Raw genomic sequence first — 20187 nt, 5'->3', positions numbered from 1 at the left:
ATGAGTTTTTATTGATCAAATCAGTCAACCAAATGGTTAACCCTTGTTTAACTTTCAATGTTGACATTCTTTTTTTTTATTGAATTATTTTCCTTTTTTTATATACTTATTTTTCATATTCTTTTCATTTGATAAAATTCCTTTCCTAAGTCATGAGCCTGTTGTTCAGTGGATGTCGTTTGTTGATGTGGTTCATAAATGTTTCTGGTTTCTCGTTTTTTATATAGATAAGATTGTTGGTTTTCCTGTTTGAATTGTTTCACACTAGTCATTTTGGGGCCCTTTATAGCTTGCTGTTCGGTGTGAGCCAAGGCTCCGTGTTGAAGGCCATTCTTTGACCTATAATTGTTAAATTTTTACACATTGTGACTTGGATGGAGAGTTGTCTCATTGGCACTCATACCACATCTTCTTATTTATATTTTCCTTTTAATAGCTTAACACGCCTAGTTTATGCGTAACCCATCTCTAGCTAAGGGGCTAAATTGAAGGTCACATGAATACGGATTCAAGTTACAAGTGAATAATTCATCTGCAATGTTTCTAAGCATATTTTGACAAAATTGAACCAAACTGGCTGCTAAAGGCAAATTATAACTTCACTATCTCACTTTTATTAACAAAAAAAAATGATAAATTTTTATTTTTTATATCTCGTAGCTAATTCCCCTTTAAAAGTCCTTTAGAAGTTACCTTTTAACGAGGATATTTACGTCACAATAACAATATATTGGAGTATAGCTCGACACATCTTTCATTGCTTAGACTATTTAAAATTCATTGAATCAGATATTTAAAAGATATTGTAATTATAATATAATTTAGTTATATTGAACTGATGTTTCATTTGAAATTGCATCACCAAAATAAGATGTAAATACTGTATGTTGATACAAATGATGCAATCAGGGTGTAAATGATTTCATAATTGATCAAAATCCCATAATTTCCAGAACGCACAATACTGAGTTCTCTAGGTTAGAGCATTTACCAATGATCCAGAGATTGCCGTTGCAATTATATGCAATTCGGCTTGGGTGTTGTATGCCAAATTGAAGGGTAGATATAACTTTCAAAATCTGTCCAGCTTTATCTAATATATGCAAGGCACTTGAAGTACGTTCCGTCATAATTATATTACCTTCTCGGGACTCGATTAATTGGACTGGAATGAAGTTATCGGTCGTAGTCTCCTTAGATAAATTCAATGGGTATTCCCAAATAATATTACGATTTTTATTCATCATCTTAACCTTTCTGAAAGTATTGTCCCGTGCTACTTGCGATGTAAAGCAAAATAATCCATCAGATGTTTTTACTATAGAATTGCAATCAACGATAACAGGTTCGCTGAAATTATACTCTTTTTTGATTTTGCCACTCATGGTTAGGACAACGATTTTCGATGGATACTTCTTGTTCGATTGCTTTGTTTCCTGCAACTACAAAGTAACAGTAAGTTCATTCTCATTTGAAACGTGAAATGTCGTTGACTTGTATGGCGCAAAATCATATATCTTTTTCATTGTTCCGAATTCATTGAATTTATTTATTTCATGTTCAGTCAGAAAAAGTATGTCATTTGACTCAGTTAAGTGTCCTAACTCACAGTAATTGCATTCTATACTTCTCAATGTCTCCATCTTGTCGCTGGCATTATATTCTACAAGTTGCGATCCGTCGGATATCCAAACATTACCATTATTAGCATGAGCCATGCGGAATGGATAAATTGGTAGTTGGAAAGATTTAATCAGCGTATAACTTGTAAAGGTCCCTAAAATTTTAGATGTTATCTTCGTCAAATCGACATTTCCCGGAATAAAATCCAACAATTGTATAACTGGCTCAGTACATTCACTCAATCTTAATTTTTGTGAGGCTTCGGTTGTATTAATCAAGGAAGCGACATTGACAGTTTCTCCTTTTTCAATTTCGGACTGAATAGACTTTAAGCTATCACTTAACTCTGTCAGATTTAAATTAATATCGGTTTCTTTCTCTGATAATGCTTTATCGTCTAGTCTCCATTTCTTTTCCAGTCCATTCAACTCAATATTTGTCTTATTTTTAAGCTGAACTATTAAGCGATCCTCTTCCTTCTTGATCTCATCTTTCACTTCATGGAAGTTTGCTTCTTTTGTGCGCCTAGCCTCCTTTAAACTTTCGACTTTTTGTGATAAAGATATTTTTAGTTCTTTATTCAGATTTTCAATATCATTCATTTTTTCCTGAAAAATTAATTCTATTCCTCGTAGCTTATGATTTTGATGCGACGGTATGCATGTAGGACATACTAGTTCTTCACATGTTTTGCAATATAAACAATATGTTTGAGAATTGTGCATTTTACAGCTTGTTGATTTAAGCTTCATTTTCGGCACATCCTGCCTCAGTTGTTTACTAAGATCCTTCAGTTCGACTATTTTGTGATCTGCAGCTAATGTAGCCTTCGTAGAGCAGTGGAATATAACGACTGAATTATTCGGGTTTGCTGCTATTCGTCATATTGGTCATAAATATATATATAAAACTTGCCAGGTTTTATCATTTTGTACGCCAGATGAAGTCATCTCCAACTAAGTAAGACATCACGTGACTTTGGAGACGTTTAATTACGTCATCGAGATTCGTAAAAAATCGTACTTTTTCTTGTCATTTACCCGTTGACTCAATGGTAAATCTAACGACCCCATCTCTACTTGTACATCAAATTCTCAAATTCCGTAAATAAAAGTAATACTTTGCAACTCGATTGAGAATATTAAAACATATATCTGGCGAAATGATTCTACTTAAAACAGTTTAAATCGAAGGCAAATTGCGTCCCACATCAGTTGAAAAAGTGATTTTTTTTCGGGATTTTTCAAAATGGCGGATGTGTTTGGAGGTTTGCATGTATTTTTCATGCATAATTTGTGCTGTTTCTGTTAACTTCTTCGTTGATATTCTGATGTTTGATTTCTAAATTTCTTGATAAAATATAAATTATTTCAAGAGTGAAGTAAAAAAACTTACCACTGAAATTTATAAGAAAAATATTACAGAGTTTACCTGTATGTACGTGCTGAATATTTGAAGCCAACTGGTTTGAGAAAATAAATTCATTCAATTAAGTTCTCCGAGATACTCAGTTTTTTTTTCTTCTCACTTCTACGTACAACTGCTGATGTTTCAAGCCCTCTTAGTTTGATATAAAAGTGGTGGTTTTGAAATTCTAAAATAATGTCAAGAAACACAAAATACATGAACTCACTTAATTTATTTTTTATTAGAATGAATATGAAAAATATATGATTTAAAATTATAGACATGTTTAAAATTAATAACTATCGACATATTTATTATAAATTACCTTTTTATTTACCTGTGTTACCTGTAAATTTAATGCGCGCAAATGTAATCAAAAGATGCGCGCAAACGTAAAAAAATTTAATCCCCAAATGCGCGCAAATGTAATGCGTCCTGACCAATATACGAACAGGTTAACACAGATTAAAGTTATAATATTACATAACAACAAATTATCAGGTAATGTAAAGGAATCGTGTCCAACCAAGAGCCATCAGGTGACATTAACATCCTGTGTACACATGTATGTCCAGAGTTTAGTTTTAGTGATATACACAAGTTTTCTAAAATGGACAAATAAATAAAATTGTCTTTCCCGTGTACACTACCGAAGAAATATATATCATAAAGAACTTTAAGAAAGTATGAATATTATGAAAAATTCTTCGAAAAGTTGATTTTTGCTTAAAAAAATAACCAAATATTAATGTTTCACGATGACTGTTTAAAAAAAATATTTTAAATTCAAATTTTATATTTAATAGATCTTTTTATTTCATCTGAGACATGTGTTATAGTAGTCTCAGATTTCATAGAAAATTAAACGAGACTTCATTGCATATGATTTTTGTCATTTATTTTTTTAATTCAATGTTTTATGCAAAATTCAGGCATAAAAAAAATCAATTTTGAAATTTTAACTTGTGTACAAAAATATGTTATTGCATACATTTCAACATTATTCTGCACCGAGCATAACAATACTTGTATATTCTGTGGCACCGTCCCTGATTAAGGGCTTGATCACCCGTCACACAGTTAAACATCGACTCTTGGTACTTACTGCATATGAGTTATATCAATTATTCAATGTGATTTGCAGTATATAAAATTGTAACGACGATTAACTCTCTGTCTTGAATAACATATCTAGCTTTACACGGGAATGATTTGAGTATTAAATATTGGTATTGGTGTTCTAGATGGATGTGTCCGCGGTGCCTATCAAATACAATGCCAATACCAAAAAATTACAGTATAATTTGTGTTTTAGAAAATTTTATCTAAATAAAATTTACATTTGTGGCATTTTACATTAGAAAACGATCATTTGTATTGAATTAAGCCTTTAAACTGAATTATTATATTGAATATTTATAATTTATCATTGTGTCCGTCATGGTGTGTCTGGCTACAAAATGCATGCCAACTATTTTTCATTAAGGTACAGTATTCGACAATCTATTCATGATGAAGACTCAATCGTAACGATAGATACTATCGATAACTATTGAACGTCATATGTCGAATCAATCAACCCGATTTGTTTAAGACGTATTCATAATCGTAACTATCGATAACGATTGAACATCATCTGTCGAATCAACCTTCACAGATTGGGTATTACCACTACTCGATCGTAACAAATTGATAAGATTGATAACGATTGAACATCATTTGTCGATTCAATCATCTCAATTTGATTATGATGAAGACTCGATCGTAACGATAGATACGATCGATAACGATTGAACGTTATATGTCGAATCAATCAACCCAATTTGTTTATGGTAACTATTAATACGATTGATAACGATTAAACATGATTAGTTATACTATATATATATACACCTGAAGCATGGGAAAGATTTCTACGACCTCCACACGGCACAAGAGAAAAACTCTGTCAAAATAATGTGTAAGAATGGATATGATGAACATAACCAGGAAACAAATCGCTAAATGTTCATAAGTTGCTGCACAGGAACAGCTTTTATTGCTGTTCTATATCTTGAAATATTTTCAACACATAGAAAAACATTCTCACCTCAATCCTAGTTTAAAGACGGTCCCTAGCACCGGTTTGAGCGGAATTCTTTACTAAAGTCGCCGCGTCTTATACCATCGTTTATCATATGAAGATAAGTTGGTTGAGTTGATTATATTGATCAACCGTGGCACAATTGTATCGTTGAAAACTTGCCAATTACAGATCCATTAATGTACAAAACATCGATTGAATACGATCGTGCTAGGTTCATGATATTAATATAGATTTTACTGAGTTGTTTATATTGATCAACCATGGCACAATCGTATCGATTGAATACGAACGATACGTATCGATCGTGCTCCGTTCAAAATATGCAGATACAGTTGACTGGGTTGATTACATTGATCAACCGTGGCACATGATCGTATCGATTGAATACGATCGATACGATCGTGTTAGGTTCATAATATAAATATATAGAGTTGACTGAGTAGATCATATTGATCAATCGTTGCACAATCGTATCGATTGAATGCGATCGATACGGTCGTGCTCTGTTCATAATATGAAGATACAGTTGACAGAATTTATTATAATGATCGTACAGTTGAATGAGTTGATATATACTGACACGAAAGAAGTATGTATATTTGGTACAACAATTGATTGAATAGACAAAATGATACGATCGAATACAGTTGACAAGCTATTTAAACTATAAAAAATAAATTGTCGATACAATCGATTGCATGGATTGTCGGATACTGTACCACTAATGGCCTCTTGCGCCCAATATTTGGTGAATATGTAAGATAAAATGTTGTCCCCATGAAATATTGTCTGTCGGACAAAATTTCATATAAAATAGTGTCCATGGACACTTTTTTATAATGAAATACTGTCCAGGACAATATTTCATTATGAAATAGTGTCCTTGTCCATGAAATTTTGTCACCTCCTTCTGGGCAATATTTCACTATGAAATTCTGTCCATGACAATATTGCACTATGAAATAGTGTCCGACGGACAATATTTCATGGGGGACAATACGTTCACTGTGAAATACTGTCCATGAAAATATTTCTTAATCAAATTATTAAAAAAATAAAAACAGTACACTTGAGCATGTAGAATGCACATTTTTAGATTTATAACTGAAATCATATTGTGAAGCAAGTACTTTTTATTTCAAACTAATATTTATTTTGATATAAGCTAGATTAAAATTTCCATAGATACTTAATAAATTGTTAATAGATTAAAGAATTGTCTAACATATGTTCCATTGTACAACATAATACTGTAAAGATACAAGTAATGTACTGACAATCCAAAATTGAATGTACTATAGTATTTGTATATACTAGATTGGCGGATCTTTTTCAACGGCGTTTTGGAGGTACATGAATAATTGGAATGTCCTTGTCCAATACTTGTATTTCATTTCCACTGCCATGATAACCTCCCATTCATGAGACAAAATTTATGACAATCTGTCTATGAAATATTGTCTCAATTCACACAAAAAATAACCTCCCTTTACCAGGACTAAATTTCATAGTATTCATCGGTGAAATATTGTCTATATACAGACAAAATTTCACAATGAAAATATTCCCTTCTCTGGACATAATTTCATAGATGAGAACAAAATTTCATGATACATAGTCATGAAATATTGTCTTGGTGGACAATATTTTATAGGACAATATTTTGCTTTACAAATACATTATATACTACATAGCTTTGAGCGTTCCTTATGAGGAAAATCCAGTTAAGCGCTTCCAGAAGCCACTAATATAAAATTTATAACTTGTTTTTTTTAATCAGGGGTCGGAATAAATTAACTGCTACTCCGGATACGACTCGAGCATTACACGGTTCAGAGAGGTGAGCCCAACATGGACATGTGGTCCCGGAAGCGCGAGATATGAAATTTTAATTAATATGGAAAGAAGTAGTGAAGACACAGATGAAACTCAGCCTCAAAATTTGACATCCGAAGAAATTATGATACAAACTTCTCAATCTGATGACAGTTCGGGATTATTTAATATGTTGTCGCGATATAATGCAAGAAAAAACAAAAGGAGATACAGAGACAGAAGAGGTTCGTCCTCAAGTTCATCGGAAGAAGGTTATGATTCTCCATATGTATTTGGAAAATTGAAGATCATACCTTCCTCAACATGTCATTGGAATATAGCTTGTCTTGATTTAGTAGGTGTTATTTACAGTGATGACTATTTTCCATCACCCTTAGGTGTTCTAGATCTTATTTTTGAGAAAACTGGCAATTTTGGACCACTGACGGAAAAAGATAAAGAACATGTAAATAATGTGCAGGATAGTATGTCATTCAGTATGTCTGCTAAAGAACTACTCCAATTAACCACTGATAAACGTGAAAGTGTATTAATTCCAGTGTCCAAGCAAATAGAGAAAGATTTGGACAATCTTCATCTACAGTTAGAACTCAGGTACATCATGTACATGTAATTGTTGAAACAACAAAAAAACATTATTCTTGAAAATATTACATATCATATCAGACTACTAAGAGAAAAAGGCAACAGAAAAAACTGTAGAAGTCGTCAAAGACTCTGTATTTTTAGAATATTGGTCGAGGACCAGTTACCGTCACCTTGCATTTTATGCAATAACAGACTCGTTGTGTAAATACAGCATACTGCTATTATCTTTATAAACATGATAAAAATGCTCTTATTTTATTTTTATAAACTTGGTTTTCAATTTGTTTGATCAATCAAGACTCGGAAATCTTTATTTTTTTTTTGTTCTTTTATCACATACAAATGTACATGTAGCATGTGTAGTGGGGAGATATGCGTGCGGGGACATGATGTCATCACTTTATGGCGCCCTCGATTTAAGAAAACTGACGGTTTTCAGATAAAGTGAAAGCAAAACCTTACTTAGGACATAAAATATTCCTTCAAAGGAATAAAAAAAGTTAATTAATTTTAGAATCAATTTCTATGACCCCTTTCAATGTCATGAATGTAGTGTAACATGTTGATTTCAGGTGACATAAATTCGAGATAAGTTCAGATTGAGTAAAAGTCTGAGATATTCAGAATTTATGGGCGGAATGACAATATTGTTGGTTTATTCGACATGTTTGACAAACCTCCATCTCCATGATCTCTGTTTGCATAAAAACAGTAAAATATGACAATAATTTTCTTATAAATATGTCATTTCTATAATTTAGGAACTAGATTCTTAACTGATGGTAACTGGTCCTTGTAACTATGCAAGTTCAAGCTTTTCGTTGAAGAGGAATTAAGTTCTGAGTCTATATACATGATATATATATGGTCCTAGACATAACGTTTGGTAACCTTTTTCCTGCTAAAAGAATATTTCCATCAGTATTTCCTGTTGAAAGTTATTTGAGAAAAACTGTGAATATTTGACGGTAACTGGTACTAGACCAGTAAAGAATCGCTTAGAAGACAATATTAGTCAAAAGTGTACCTCCTTGTAACTTAGTTTTTTGTAAATAATGGCACACGCTTTTGTTAACCTACGTGTACATGTACCTTGTACATTTGTTTTCTGTTGTGAAGTACATGAACATGTAGCTAAAACATACTTGAGTTCTGAGTTTGTGTCTGTTTCAGTGTGGAGGCAAAATAATTGTAACACCTGAAAATTTTTTCTAGGCAAGTGCCTCTCTTTCCCAAATGTGAATGAAACAATATTAGGATGATTTAAAAAGATTTCATTTAGATAATCACCCCCGGGCCGGCCCCCTTTCTTGCTCTTCATGCTTTTCTATTTTCACCCTTCAACCTACATGTACAATGATGTACTAAAATGCTTTGGCCAATTTTATATATAAATTGAAATTTTTTGCAGACAATATGTTGTTGAATCCAATTCAGTAGTTGTCTCTCGAGTTTGTTTTCATTTTGGATTTTCTGGTTTGAACATGTTGAATATTTTATATTTTGTTGTGTCAGAGCTTTTTATGGGTAATTACTACATGTACATGTATTATATTCAATATGGGTTTAACTCATTTTTAAAGGTCATACAGCATGTACAGTGGTCTATAGCATGTATTATTGCTTAAATCTGCTTCTTTTGAACTCTGTTAGATAGTTGTCTCATTGGCAATCGTAACACATGATATATTTTATAGATTGAATCTTGCAGGCAAAAATAGATCCCTTAATCTTGTTAATTGATTCAATATATACATTTTGAAATTATGGATTTTTCATAAATCTTAAGTCGATTGGCCAATAACATGCATGTTGGCTACATTCTACATTGGCTAGAGGTATAGGGGAGGGTTGAGATCTCACAAAACATGTTTAACCCAGCCACAACTTTGCGTCTGTCCCAAGTCGGGAGCCTCTGGCCTTTGTTAGTCTTGTATGTTTTTTAATTTTAGTTCATTTATATGTTTTGGAGTTTAGTGTAATGTCCATTTTCACTGAACTAGTACACATTTTTGTTTAGGGCCAGCTGAAGCCCGCCTCCGGTTTAGGGATTTCCTCGCTGTGTTGAAGACCCATTTTCTGCTCTTTAATTGGGTTGTTGTCTCTTCGACACATTCCTCATTTCCATTCTCAATTTTAGAAATGCCTTTAAATTTTACAGATTAAATATAGTCACTGATTACGACATCTTAACACTAAATCCGTTGGATCTATAATGATTGATACTTTATTCTAGGAGAATATGATTTATTTATGTATGTAAGTTGCAATTGGCTTTGAACTAACTTTCAGTAACTGTGATTACTCTTATTTCAGTGCTTTGTGTCTATCTATTGCTTTTATGTAAGTTGTTTTTTTAGCTCACCTGGCCAAAAGGCCAAGTGATCTTTTCTCATCACTTGGCGTCCGTCGTCTTTAGCTTTTTACAAAAATCTTCTCCTCTGAAACCAATGTGCAAAATTTAACCAAACTTGGCCACAATCATCATTAGGATATCTAGTTTAAAAAATGTGTCCGATGACCCCGCCAACCAACCAAGATGGCCGCCATGGCTAAAAGTAGAACATAGGGGTAAAATATAGATTTTGGCTTATATCTCTGAAACCAAAGCATTTAGAGTAATTCTGACATAGGGTAAAACTGATTATCAGGTCAAGATCTATCTGGCTGAAAATTTTCAGACAAATCTGACAACCTGTTGTTGGGTTGCTGCCCCTGAATTGGTAATTTTAAGGAAATTTTGCAGTTTTTGGTTATTATCTTGAATATTATTATAGATAGAGATAAACTGTAATAAGCAATAATGTTCAGCAAAGTAAGATCTACAAATAAGTTGCCATGACCAAAATTGTCAGTCGACCCCTTTAGGAGTTATTGCCCTTAATAGTCAATTTTTAACAATTTTTTGTAAATTTTTGTAATCTTTTACAAAAATCTTCTTCTCTGAAACTACTGAGACAAATTTAACCATACTTGGCCATAATCATTATTAGGGTATCTAGTTTAAAAAATTTGTCCGATGACCCCGCCTTCCAACCATCATGGCCGACTTGGTTAAAAATAGAACATAGGGGTAAAATGCAGTTTTTGGTTTATATCTCTGAAACTAAAGCATTTAGAGCAAATCTGACAGGTGGCAAAAGTGTTCATCAGTTCTATATTTATCTGCCCTGAAAATTTTTAGACAAATCTGACAACCCGTTGTTGGGTTGCTGCCCCTGAGTTAGTAATTTTACAAAAATTTTGCAGTTTTTTGTTATTATCTTAGATATCATTCTAATATCTAATACTATTAATTATGATTTTAACCTTTTTTTACATGATTTCCAAAGCATCAGTAAATACAGGTGAGCGACACAGGCTCTTGAGAGCCTCTAGTTGTGCCTTGTACCAACCTTTTTTTACAGTTTGTTTTTTATCATGTTTATGGTGCTGTTACACCACTGTTCCAGGAATGGGGAGGGTTGAGCCCTCATAAACATGTTTAATCCTGCCACATTCTTTATGTGCCTGTCTCAAGTCAGGAGCCTGTAGTTCAGTGGTTGTCGTTGGCTCATGTCTGTCATATTTGTTCTTTACAAAATTGTTTTGTTATGAATAAGGCAATTAGTTTTCTCAATTGAGATGTTTCACATTTTTCATGTCTGGGCCTTTTATACATGTTATAGGGGACTATACGGTATGGGTTTTTCTCATTGTTGAAAGCCGTACAGTTGCCTATAATTGCTTACATCCACTCCATTTAAACTTTGGTGGATAGTTGTACATGTATCATTAACAAACCATTTCACACCTCCTTATTTTTATATGACAAGAATTCAGAAAGCCTTTCTGACTTCTTTTCATAATCATTCTTTGTGCTCTTTAGCATGTTTATGCTAGTTTTATTGCAGCATTTAAGGTATTCAAGGCTTTATCTTTAATTTCAGGCACAAATTAGATATTGCAGATCCAATTAATTTCATCAACGCTGTTCAAGTAATGATAGCATATCAGGATGCCCATTGTTTTGATAGAAAAGGATATAGAAAATCTGTTGGTGGTGTGCCAGAAGATATGTTTGTGGATATGGTCAAAGAATTCTCTAAATTGTGTAAACTGCTGCCTCTGTGAGTATTTTACAGTTTTGTATAATGTTATCATACAAGTACACTGTACAATGGATCATATTGTAACAACTAAAGAAATGAATAATTAGTTAATTTACAGTTTTTTTACACATGAATTTATTATTTATATCATACATGTCATATGTTTTATCAGAGATGTCTTGTACAATTTCTAAAATCAGTGCAGATCAACTATTTCTTATGTAGTTTAGCCCTTCATGCCCTTGGAAATATGAATTATATGGTAAATTGCATTATATTAGCACTCTCACACCTACATTTCTTGTTGGAATTTATGAAATTTATATCAAAGGTTTATACCAGCATGGAGTTTAAACAGTGCTGACTAATTAGTTTACAGGAGTTATGTGCCTTGGAAATAGAAAATATATGGAAAATAACATTATTAGCAATCTCAGATCTTCATTTCTGTAAGATAATTATGAAAAAGTTTAAATGGACACAAAAACTTTTTTCTGAAGTTATTGACCTTGGGCATATAAACAATGTGTAAATGCAGGGGACATTTGAACTCTGTTCTTTTATTCAATATACATTTGTGTACAATGGAATGAAGCAATTCTGTTTAAGTTTCATTGATTCTATACCAGTGTATACTCACTGTCATAAATGTAGGAGATTTAACATCCACGAATATTCATAATAGTCTGATGTAATAAATACATTTACACTTTTGGTATTTAGCTGAATGTTGTCTCTGAATGACCTTAGATCTGTCTCCAAATAACCTTCTGACGTCAAGCAACAATCACTTTTTATACATACTTTTAAGGGACGTTTTATGGTAAACCGTTGTCCGTCTGTCTGTCATCAACATGTCGGACAATAACTCAAAAACGGTTTCACTAATTTTCATGAAACTTTGGTGAATTGTTTATATCTATTGACGTAAGCTCCTTTTCGATTTTTATAAATTTTAGATTTTACGTTTCCGAGTTATGGGATTTTATTCATAAAAAATGGGGATTTTCCAGTTTTCTGACTATAACTCAAAAAAGCTTTGAACAATTTTCATGAAACTTAAGTGGATTGTTTATATATATTGACATAAGTTCCCTTTCGTTTTAAAAAAATTCTGATTTTATGTTTTCGTGTATTGGGACTTTATTCGTAAATAAAATGCTCTGCTGGGCACAGCTTGATACGATCGCAGAGGTCGAACCCTGAACAGTTGGGGCAAGTATGGACACAACATTCAAGCTTGATACAGCACTGAATTTGGATTGTAATTAAATATTTGACACAGCATAGGTTTCTGACACAGAATGAATGTGGTCTAAGAACTTAAAAAAATTTAATTTACCTATTCAAACCATATCATTATTATTTGCTTTTATATATAAATCAGAAATAACCAATTTAAAATGGAAAATTTTAAAGAAAAAATAGGAAAAAAAAATCCCCCCCCCCCAATTTTTTGAACCCCCTTATGATTCATCACCCCCAAACTCAATCCCAGCCTTCCCTTTGTGGTATGGTACCTTGCAGTACAATTTCAGAGAGATCCATACACTTGAACACAAGTTATTGTCTGGAAACTAGAAAAATGCTTGTTTTTTGGCCCCTTTTTGGCCCCAAATTCCTAAACGTTTAGGGCAATTACCCCCAAGGTCAAACCCAGCTTTCCCTTTGTGATATGGAACCTTGTAGTACAATTTCATAAAGATCCATACACTTACAGTACACACAAATTATTGTCCTGAATCTAGAAAAATGCTTATTTTAGGCCCCTTTTTGGCCCCTAATTCCTAAAATTTTGAGACAATTACCCCCATTATCAATCCCAGCCTTCCCTTTGTGGTATGGTAACTTGCAGTACAATTTCAGAGAGATCCATATACTTGAACACAAGTTATTGTCTGGAAACTAGAAAAATGCTTATTTTTGGCACTTTTTGACCCCTTTTTCCTAAATGTTTTGGGTAATTACCCCCAAACTCAAACCCAGCTTTCCCTTTGTGATGTGGAACCTTGTAGTACAATTTCAAAAAGATCCATACACTTACACACAAGTTATTGTCATGAAACTAGAAAAATGCTTGTTTTTTACCCCTTTTTTGGCCCCTAATTCCTAAAATTTGGAGGCAACTACCCCCAAAATGAATCCCAGCAATCCCTTTGTGATATGGAACCTTGTGGTACAATGTCAGAGAGATCCATACACTAACACACAAGTTATGTCTGGAAGTTACAAAAATGCTTATTTTTGGCCCCTAATTCCTTAACTGTTGGTACCATAACCCCCAAAATCAATCCCAACCTTCCTTTTGTGGTATTGAACCTTATGGTAAAATTTTATAGAGATCCATTCACTTAAACTAAAGTTATAGTGTGAAAACCAATGTGTCTTCAGACAGCGACGACGCCAACGTCATACCAATATACGACCACAAAATGTTTTTGCAGTCATATAAAAAGGGGGGATTTTCCAGTATTTCGGACAATAACTCAAAAATGCTTTTAGCAATTATCATGAAATTTTGGTGAATTGTTTATATCTATGACCAATGACGTAAGCTCCCTTTCGATTTTTATAAATTTTAGATTTTACGTTTCCGAGTTATGGGATTTTATTCATAAAAAATGGAGGATTACCCAGTTTTCTGACTTTAACTCAAAAAAGCTTTGAACTATTTTCATGAAACTTTAGTGGATTGTTTATATATGTAATTTATTGACATAAGTTCCCTTTCGATTTAAAAAAAATTATGATTTTATGTTTTCGAGTATTGGGACTTCATTCATAAAAAATGGGGGATTTTCCAGTATTTCAGACAATAACTCAAAAACGCTTTTAGCAGTTATCATGAAACTTTGGTGGCTTGTTTATATCTATTGAAATAAGCTCCCTTTTATTTTTTATAAATTTCTGATATGACATTGCGGAGTTATGGAAATTTATTAGTTGAAAAATTGTTGAAAACTGTCCAGTTGACGACGGGCTTATCATGCACTCATGGCACAGATCTTTATTAATTATGACGTCAATTTTTTTTAAATTGTGATGTCAAATTTTACAGGAACTTCTGTGATTTTAAGTAATGGCGGACAAATTTGCATACAATTGTAAATACATCTATAGAATAACATTGGGCAACAAAAACATGAAAAAATGTAGGGGATACATCAGTGTTTGCCCTAGAGATTTCAAATATCATCCTTGCAATGATGAATTGTTGCATTTTGTTTTCCTCTATTAGTTTACATGTTTACAGAATCATGCTGACCTAAACTTTATTAGAAAACATTTGAAAGAAGGATAAGCATAATTATAGGGTTCAAAAACCTTAGAGAGAATAATGCATGAGCAATTCTGTCAACATTCTGATTAAAATCAAACCACTCACTTGCTATAAACTAGAGGACCTGAAGTGAGACAAGTGATTTAAATCAGATTAGTCTGTCAAGTTTTAATCCATTCCAAAGAAAACTGTAGGAAATGGTGTCTTCTCAAACTTATGTAATGAACTGATAGGTTTTCTAAGCTTCAAAGTACAGTAACCCTGAAAAAAAACAAATGGCCGACACAACTTTGATATATTTAATTGTATGCTCAACTTTGTATGGTCTTCCATTCTATTCCGATTTAAACTGATGGAAATTTTGAATTCACAAACTTTTATATCAAATTAGACACAGAAAAAAAATATTGATTGACCTTTCCAATGATTTACTGCTAAAGGATGGGGTTAAGGGGAGATAGGCTACTCCAGTCAGAAGCAAACAATGGCTTGTCAATAAGTTTTTTTGTTCTTTAACTGCCCCTTTCACAATGTCTGATGTCTGATGTGGAAAATAGCTTAGATAGATGTAGTAAGATCCTGCCTTGGCATTCTTTGGCACCCCTAGGAAACATACTAAAATGTTGGATGCACCTTTAAATTTTCCTGAAATAAAAAATGCTCTTCTTTCATTTCTATATTTCCACCAAAACAGTGAGGCATCAGTTATTTTCAATAAAAGCAATTGCGGAATTGTTTTAAATTGGATAACACAATAATGTTTCAAAAATTCCCTAGTTTAAGACCTGGACTAAACATTTTTAATGTTCAACTTTTGAATGTCAGGAAACATTCAACAAAAGTTGTTTTCAATTTGCCATTTCAGAATCTATTGTATTCTGAGTAATATTTCAAAAGTGTACACCAAGATGCTGTGATTGGCTTACAATGTCCAAAACAATTGAAATTCAACCAATGACTTGATGTTATTTTCATTTTGGTGTACCAACATGGTCCTTTGGATTCTGAAACTGCTAATTGTTATTATGATGTATGGTTTCTAAGTTATGGCATAGATTTAGTTAGATTTGAAGTTTCCCTTCACATGTTCAATGACTTGAAGTTGAGAATACTGCAACCACATCTTTTAAAATTTGAACACAACTGTTTGTAGTAAGATCATTATAAAAAGTTAAGTTAAGAAAATACAAGTCATGCAAGTATTCCATGTATTGTGCATAAATAAAAGGCTGAAATACAAGAAAAAATGCCTCTTGATAATGCAGTTTCGGTAAATGTTCTCTTTCTGCCATATTTTAGCATTATTTTTATGCCCCCGCCGTAGTGGAGGGGGCATTAAGTTTTACCCTTGTCCCTCTAGGTACGTACGTACGTCCCAAAATGTGTTTCCGTTCTCTTTTAGTTTGCCTCAACCAAATGTTATGAAACTTATACACAATGCTTATTACCACATAACGCAGATCAAGTTTAAATTTTGGTGGCGTCACTTTTACCGTTCTAGAGTTATGCCCCTTTACAAATGGAAAAATTGCTGAATTTTTCGTTTCCGTTCTCTTTTAACTATAGTTTGTCTCAACCAAATGTTATGAAACTTATACACAATGCTTATTACCACAAAACACAGATCAAGTTTGAATTGTGGTGGCATCACTTTTACTGTTCTAGAGTTATGCCCCTTTACAAATGGAAAAATTGCTGAAATTTTCGTTTCTGTTCTCTAACTTTAGTTTGCCTCAACCAAATGTTATGAAACTTATACACAATGCTTATTACCACAAAACACAGATCAAGTTTGAATTGTGGTGGCATCACTTTTACTGTTCTAGAGTTATGCCCCTTTACAAATGGAAAAATTGCTGAAATTTTCGTTTCTGTTCTCTAACTTTAGTTTGCCTCAACCAAATGTTATGAAACTTATAAACAATGCTTATTACCACAAAACTCAGATCAAGTACAAATTTGGGTAGCGTCACTTTTACAGTTCTTGAGTTATGTCCCTTTATAACGTTATATGCAAGCGGGGGCATCATCTGTGTCCCAAGGATGCATTCCCCATTTATGTTTGAATGATATGATACATAGGCATTTTCAATTGAACAGGACCATCGACTATGTAAGGTTGATTTCATTGGTTTTTTTTTCTTTTAAGACCAGGTTCAGCATTTGTTGGGAACACAGAGATTTGTTTTGACAAGAGAGTTCAAGTTACAGCAAAGTCAGATATAATTTTAGTCCCAGGAGCTTATTCTGTTGATATTCTTTCAAAGACTGTTACAGGAAAAAGGAGACAGCCTCATGTTGTATCAGTTGTAGAGGTATGATGAATAATGTGACCTTTTCCATTTCTATGTGAACAGATTTAAAGTAACTATTATAATTTAAAATTTATAAAAAGCCAAATAGGGTCAGTTGTCTAAATAATCAACTCAACTGTCCAGAAAAGCCCTTGTAAGCAATCATCATCATTAGTTTTAATAATTTAACAAATTTTTAATGTTAACACTTTTACCATGTTTACTGTAAGTCAAAATGAACAATGTATTTTTATATTTTAGGTTAAAAACTTAGAATATTCAATCAATAAAAACTATGTTGGAATGGAACATGAAAAAAGAAGACATTCAAATTCAAGTAGTGAAGCTAGTGAGAATGAATTGTCAATTCATGCTGGAAAGCCAATATTACAATGGTTTAACCCAGATATATTAGCAAAACACGGAGGAGACTTGCTCTTACTTGACCAGTTTTTCACAGAACAACTGGAAGGAACAGATGGTCTAAGAGAGTATCTCCCTGGGATAATAGTAGTTGGAACTGAAGTATGTAGCACTCACATCATCTTATAATTGAATAACAAGTATAGTCATACAGTATGAGCCTGAACAAAAATACTGCAGCTTGTACATATTGTAGGGTGCTGATTACATTCTTTCTAAAAGCTGTACAGCAACATGTATGTAAAAAAAATAATTATCACCAAAAACAACATTTACTATCAAAAGTTAGTGAAGTTAAGAAATTTTAATCCCTAGCTGCAAGTGTATCTCAAAAATTTTGAAACAGGATATTGTTTATGAATTCATGTAACAAAAAACATACACATGTATACACTTTGACAGTCCATACTTTTCATGCTTTTGGTTGGTGCTTTTATTGTTGTTCTTGAACAGAAACTTTGAGAGGACTTTATCAAAGAACACACTTCACTACTGGAAGTTTAAGATTGTATTACAGGGGATTTGCCCCTAGCACTGGTTCAGCAGAATTCTAGCTGTTGACAATGCTATGTTTGTGCTGTGGTGGGTGCAAATTAATATCAACAAATTAGAGACTATGATATTGGACAAAGTTGCACACTCCTTGATACATACAGTGTAACAGATGTAATGCATATACTACATGTACATGTATTTATTGATAGTAGTATCTATCTGACATCTGTCTCAGCTAATTGACCCTCGCTTAACGCATTGCGGGGGACATAGAAATACCGGGCCTCTATCCATCTGTTTTATATCAGCAATGTCTTGGACGAATTTGAAAATCAGTAGGGATCAATAATTTTTCAAAGAGTTATGCCCCTTGCAAACATTAATTATATGGAAAATTGCATTGTTAGCGCTTTCATGTGTACAATTCTTGCCAGATTTTTATGAAACTTGTATTGTAGGTTTATATCAGCAATGTCTCGGACAAGTTCGAAAATCAGAGCCAATCAATAATTTTTAAAAGAGTTATGGCCCTTAGAAATAAAAATATGGAAAGTTGCATTGTTAGCGCTCTCATGTGTATAATTCTTGCCAGATTTTTATGAAACTTATATTGTAGGTTTATATCAGTGATGTCTCGGAGGAGTTCGAAAATCAGTGCAGATCAATTATTTTTAAAAGATTTATGCCCTTAGAAATATTAATTATATGGAAATTTGCATTGCAAGTGCTCTCACATGTACACTTTTTTGCCAGTTTTTTTTATCAAATTAAAGGTTAATATCAGCAATGTCACGGACAATTTGGAAAATAATTATTGAACTCTGCTCTTTTATTGTATGATTGTTCTGAGTTAAGCATATATGTTTTTACCAGTATCAATAAACAAATTTAGGTCAGGTGAGCAATAACAAGCTTCATGTTGCCTTTATTTATATGAAGCTATTGAACAACTTTATACCTTAAACCTTTTAGGTTTCCCAGAAGCAAAATATAGGAATTGTCATTATAGGGTTCAATGACCATAGGCAGCAGGGATATACATGTTTAGCTCTACTCCTAGTTCATCGAACTTGCAATGGGATCTTAAAAAATCCAATCTAATTGAAATGCTGATTCTGTGTCCACACTTGACTTACAAGAGACTGAAAAGCAAACATTTCATTGGTTGATTTAATAATTACCAAAAGTAACAAATTTTGGACAGAGCCTTGTCATATTCTTGTACTTAAAGTGAAGGGTAGACAAAAATAACTCAAAGTGTCTGTATAACCAGATTGCAAAACAGCAATTGAAAGTGCATAATAAATATATGTAGATAATGGTAAAATGTTTCATTCAAATCCTCTTCCTAGTATACTCAGTGTTTACAAATCATTTGCAAATTATAACCAAATAATTCTTATTAATAAATATTTACAGGTGACATTTACAGTGCTTGAAATCAAAACTGGTCATTTGACTGATGTAAAGAATAAATTATGTGAAGGAGGTAAAGCTACAATATTCTACTCAAAACCAAGAGACTTTTTGCTGAAGGAAGATCGTGACATACTAGTTGAAGCATTCACAAGACTTAATAATGGATGGGTTGACTGAACAGGAATTCTCTGGAGTTCTCAACATTCACATCACCATTAACGCCTGTCAATATTTATTTTTCAAAAAATTACATAAATATCTGTTGAATTTATGTGGTAACAAAAAAGTATTTATTTTTTTTAGCAAAGTTCTTAAGGTTTGTCTTTTGTTAAAAATTCTTCTTTGATAATATACTGAACAAAAATAGAAACTCCTATTTTTCAGTGTTTTATATCAGCTCACCTGTCCTAAAAGGATGTGTGAGTTTTTTTCCTGAACTGTCAATATTACACTTTTACTTTGACAGAATTGTTACAATCTGATGCTTATGTGTGTTCATCTTATTTGATAATTATATGTGCTAACATTTATATACTTATGTGTGCTCATCTTATTTGATAATTATATGTGCTAACATTTATATGCTTATGTGTGCTCATCTTATTTAATAATAATATTGGCTAATATTTATATGCTTATGTGTGC

The 20187-nt window shown here is 32.6% G+C and overlaps 2 protein-coding genes across 2 annotated transcripts in view; one reads left to right on the top strand and one right to left on the bottom strand.

Annotated features, from left to right (window-relative positions):
• The window catches only part of LOC127701048 (A disintegrin and metalloproteinase with thrombospondin motifs 18-like), a 523205-nt gene that overhangs the window by 211824 nt on the left and 291194 nt on the right, over nucleotides 1-20187 (bottom strand). The gene's annotated exons all lie outside the window — the stretch shown is intronic.
• On the top strand, nucleotides 6962-19968 carry LOC127701060 (uncharacterized). Its single transcript, XM_052204846.1, has 5 exons — nucleotides 6962-7546; nucleotides 11470-11649; nucleotides 17061-17226; nucleotides 17467-17730; nucleotides 19543-19968. Exons 1-5 carry the CDS (start codon nucleotides 7014-7016, stop codon nucleotides 19717-19719), a joined length of 1320 nt encoding a protein of 439 aa, XP_052060806.1. The 5' UTR covers nucleotides 6962-7013; the 3' UTR covers nucleotides 19720-19968.

Source organism: Mytilus californianus, unplaced genomic scaffold (assembly GCF_021869535.1).
Source record: "Mytilus californianus isolate M0D057914Y unplaced genomic scaffold, xbMytCali1.0.p SCAF_5, whole genome shotgun sequence".
NCBI classification, from domain to species: domain Eukaryota; kingdom Metazoa; phylum Mollusca; class Bivalvia; order Mytilida; family Mytilidae; genus Mytilus; species Mytilus californianus.
This window is presented reverse-complemented; position numbering and strand designations above follow the sequence as displayed.

Bases quoted from the DNA above. Each gene is read 5' to 3' on its own strand.
- LOC127701060 (XM_052204846.1), top strand. From the start codon at position 7,014: ATGGAAAGAAGTAGTGAAGACACAGATGAAACTCAGCCTCAAAATTTG. The intron at 7,547-11,469 runs GTACATCATGTA...CTTTAATTTCAG, and splicing joins CATCTACAGTTAGAACTCAG to GCACAAATTAGATATTGCAG. The intron at 17,227-17,466 runs GTATGATGAATA...TTTATATTTTAG, and splicing joins ATGTTGTATCAGTTGTAGAG to GTTAAAAACTTAGAATATTC.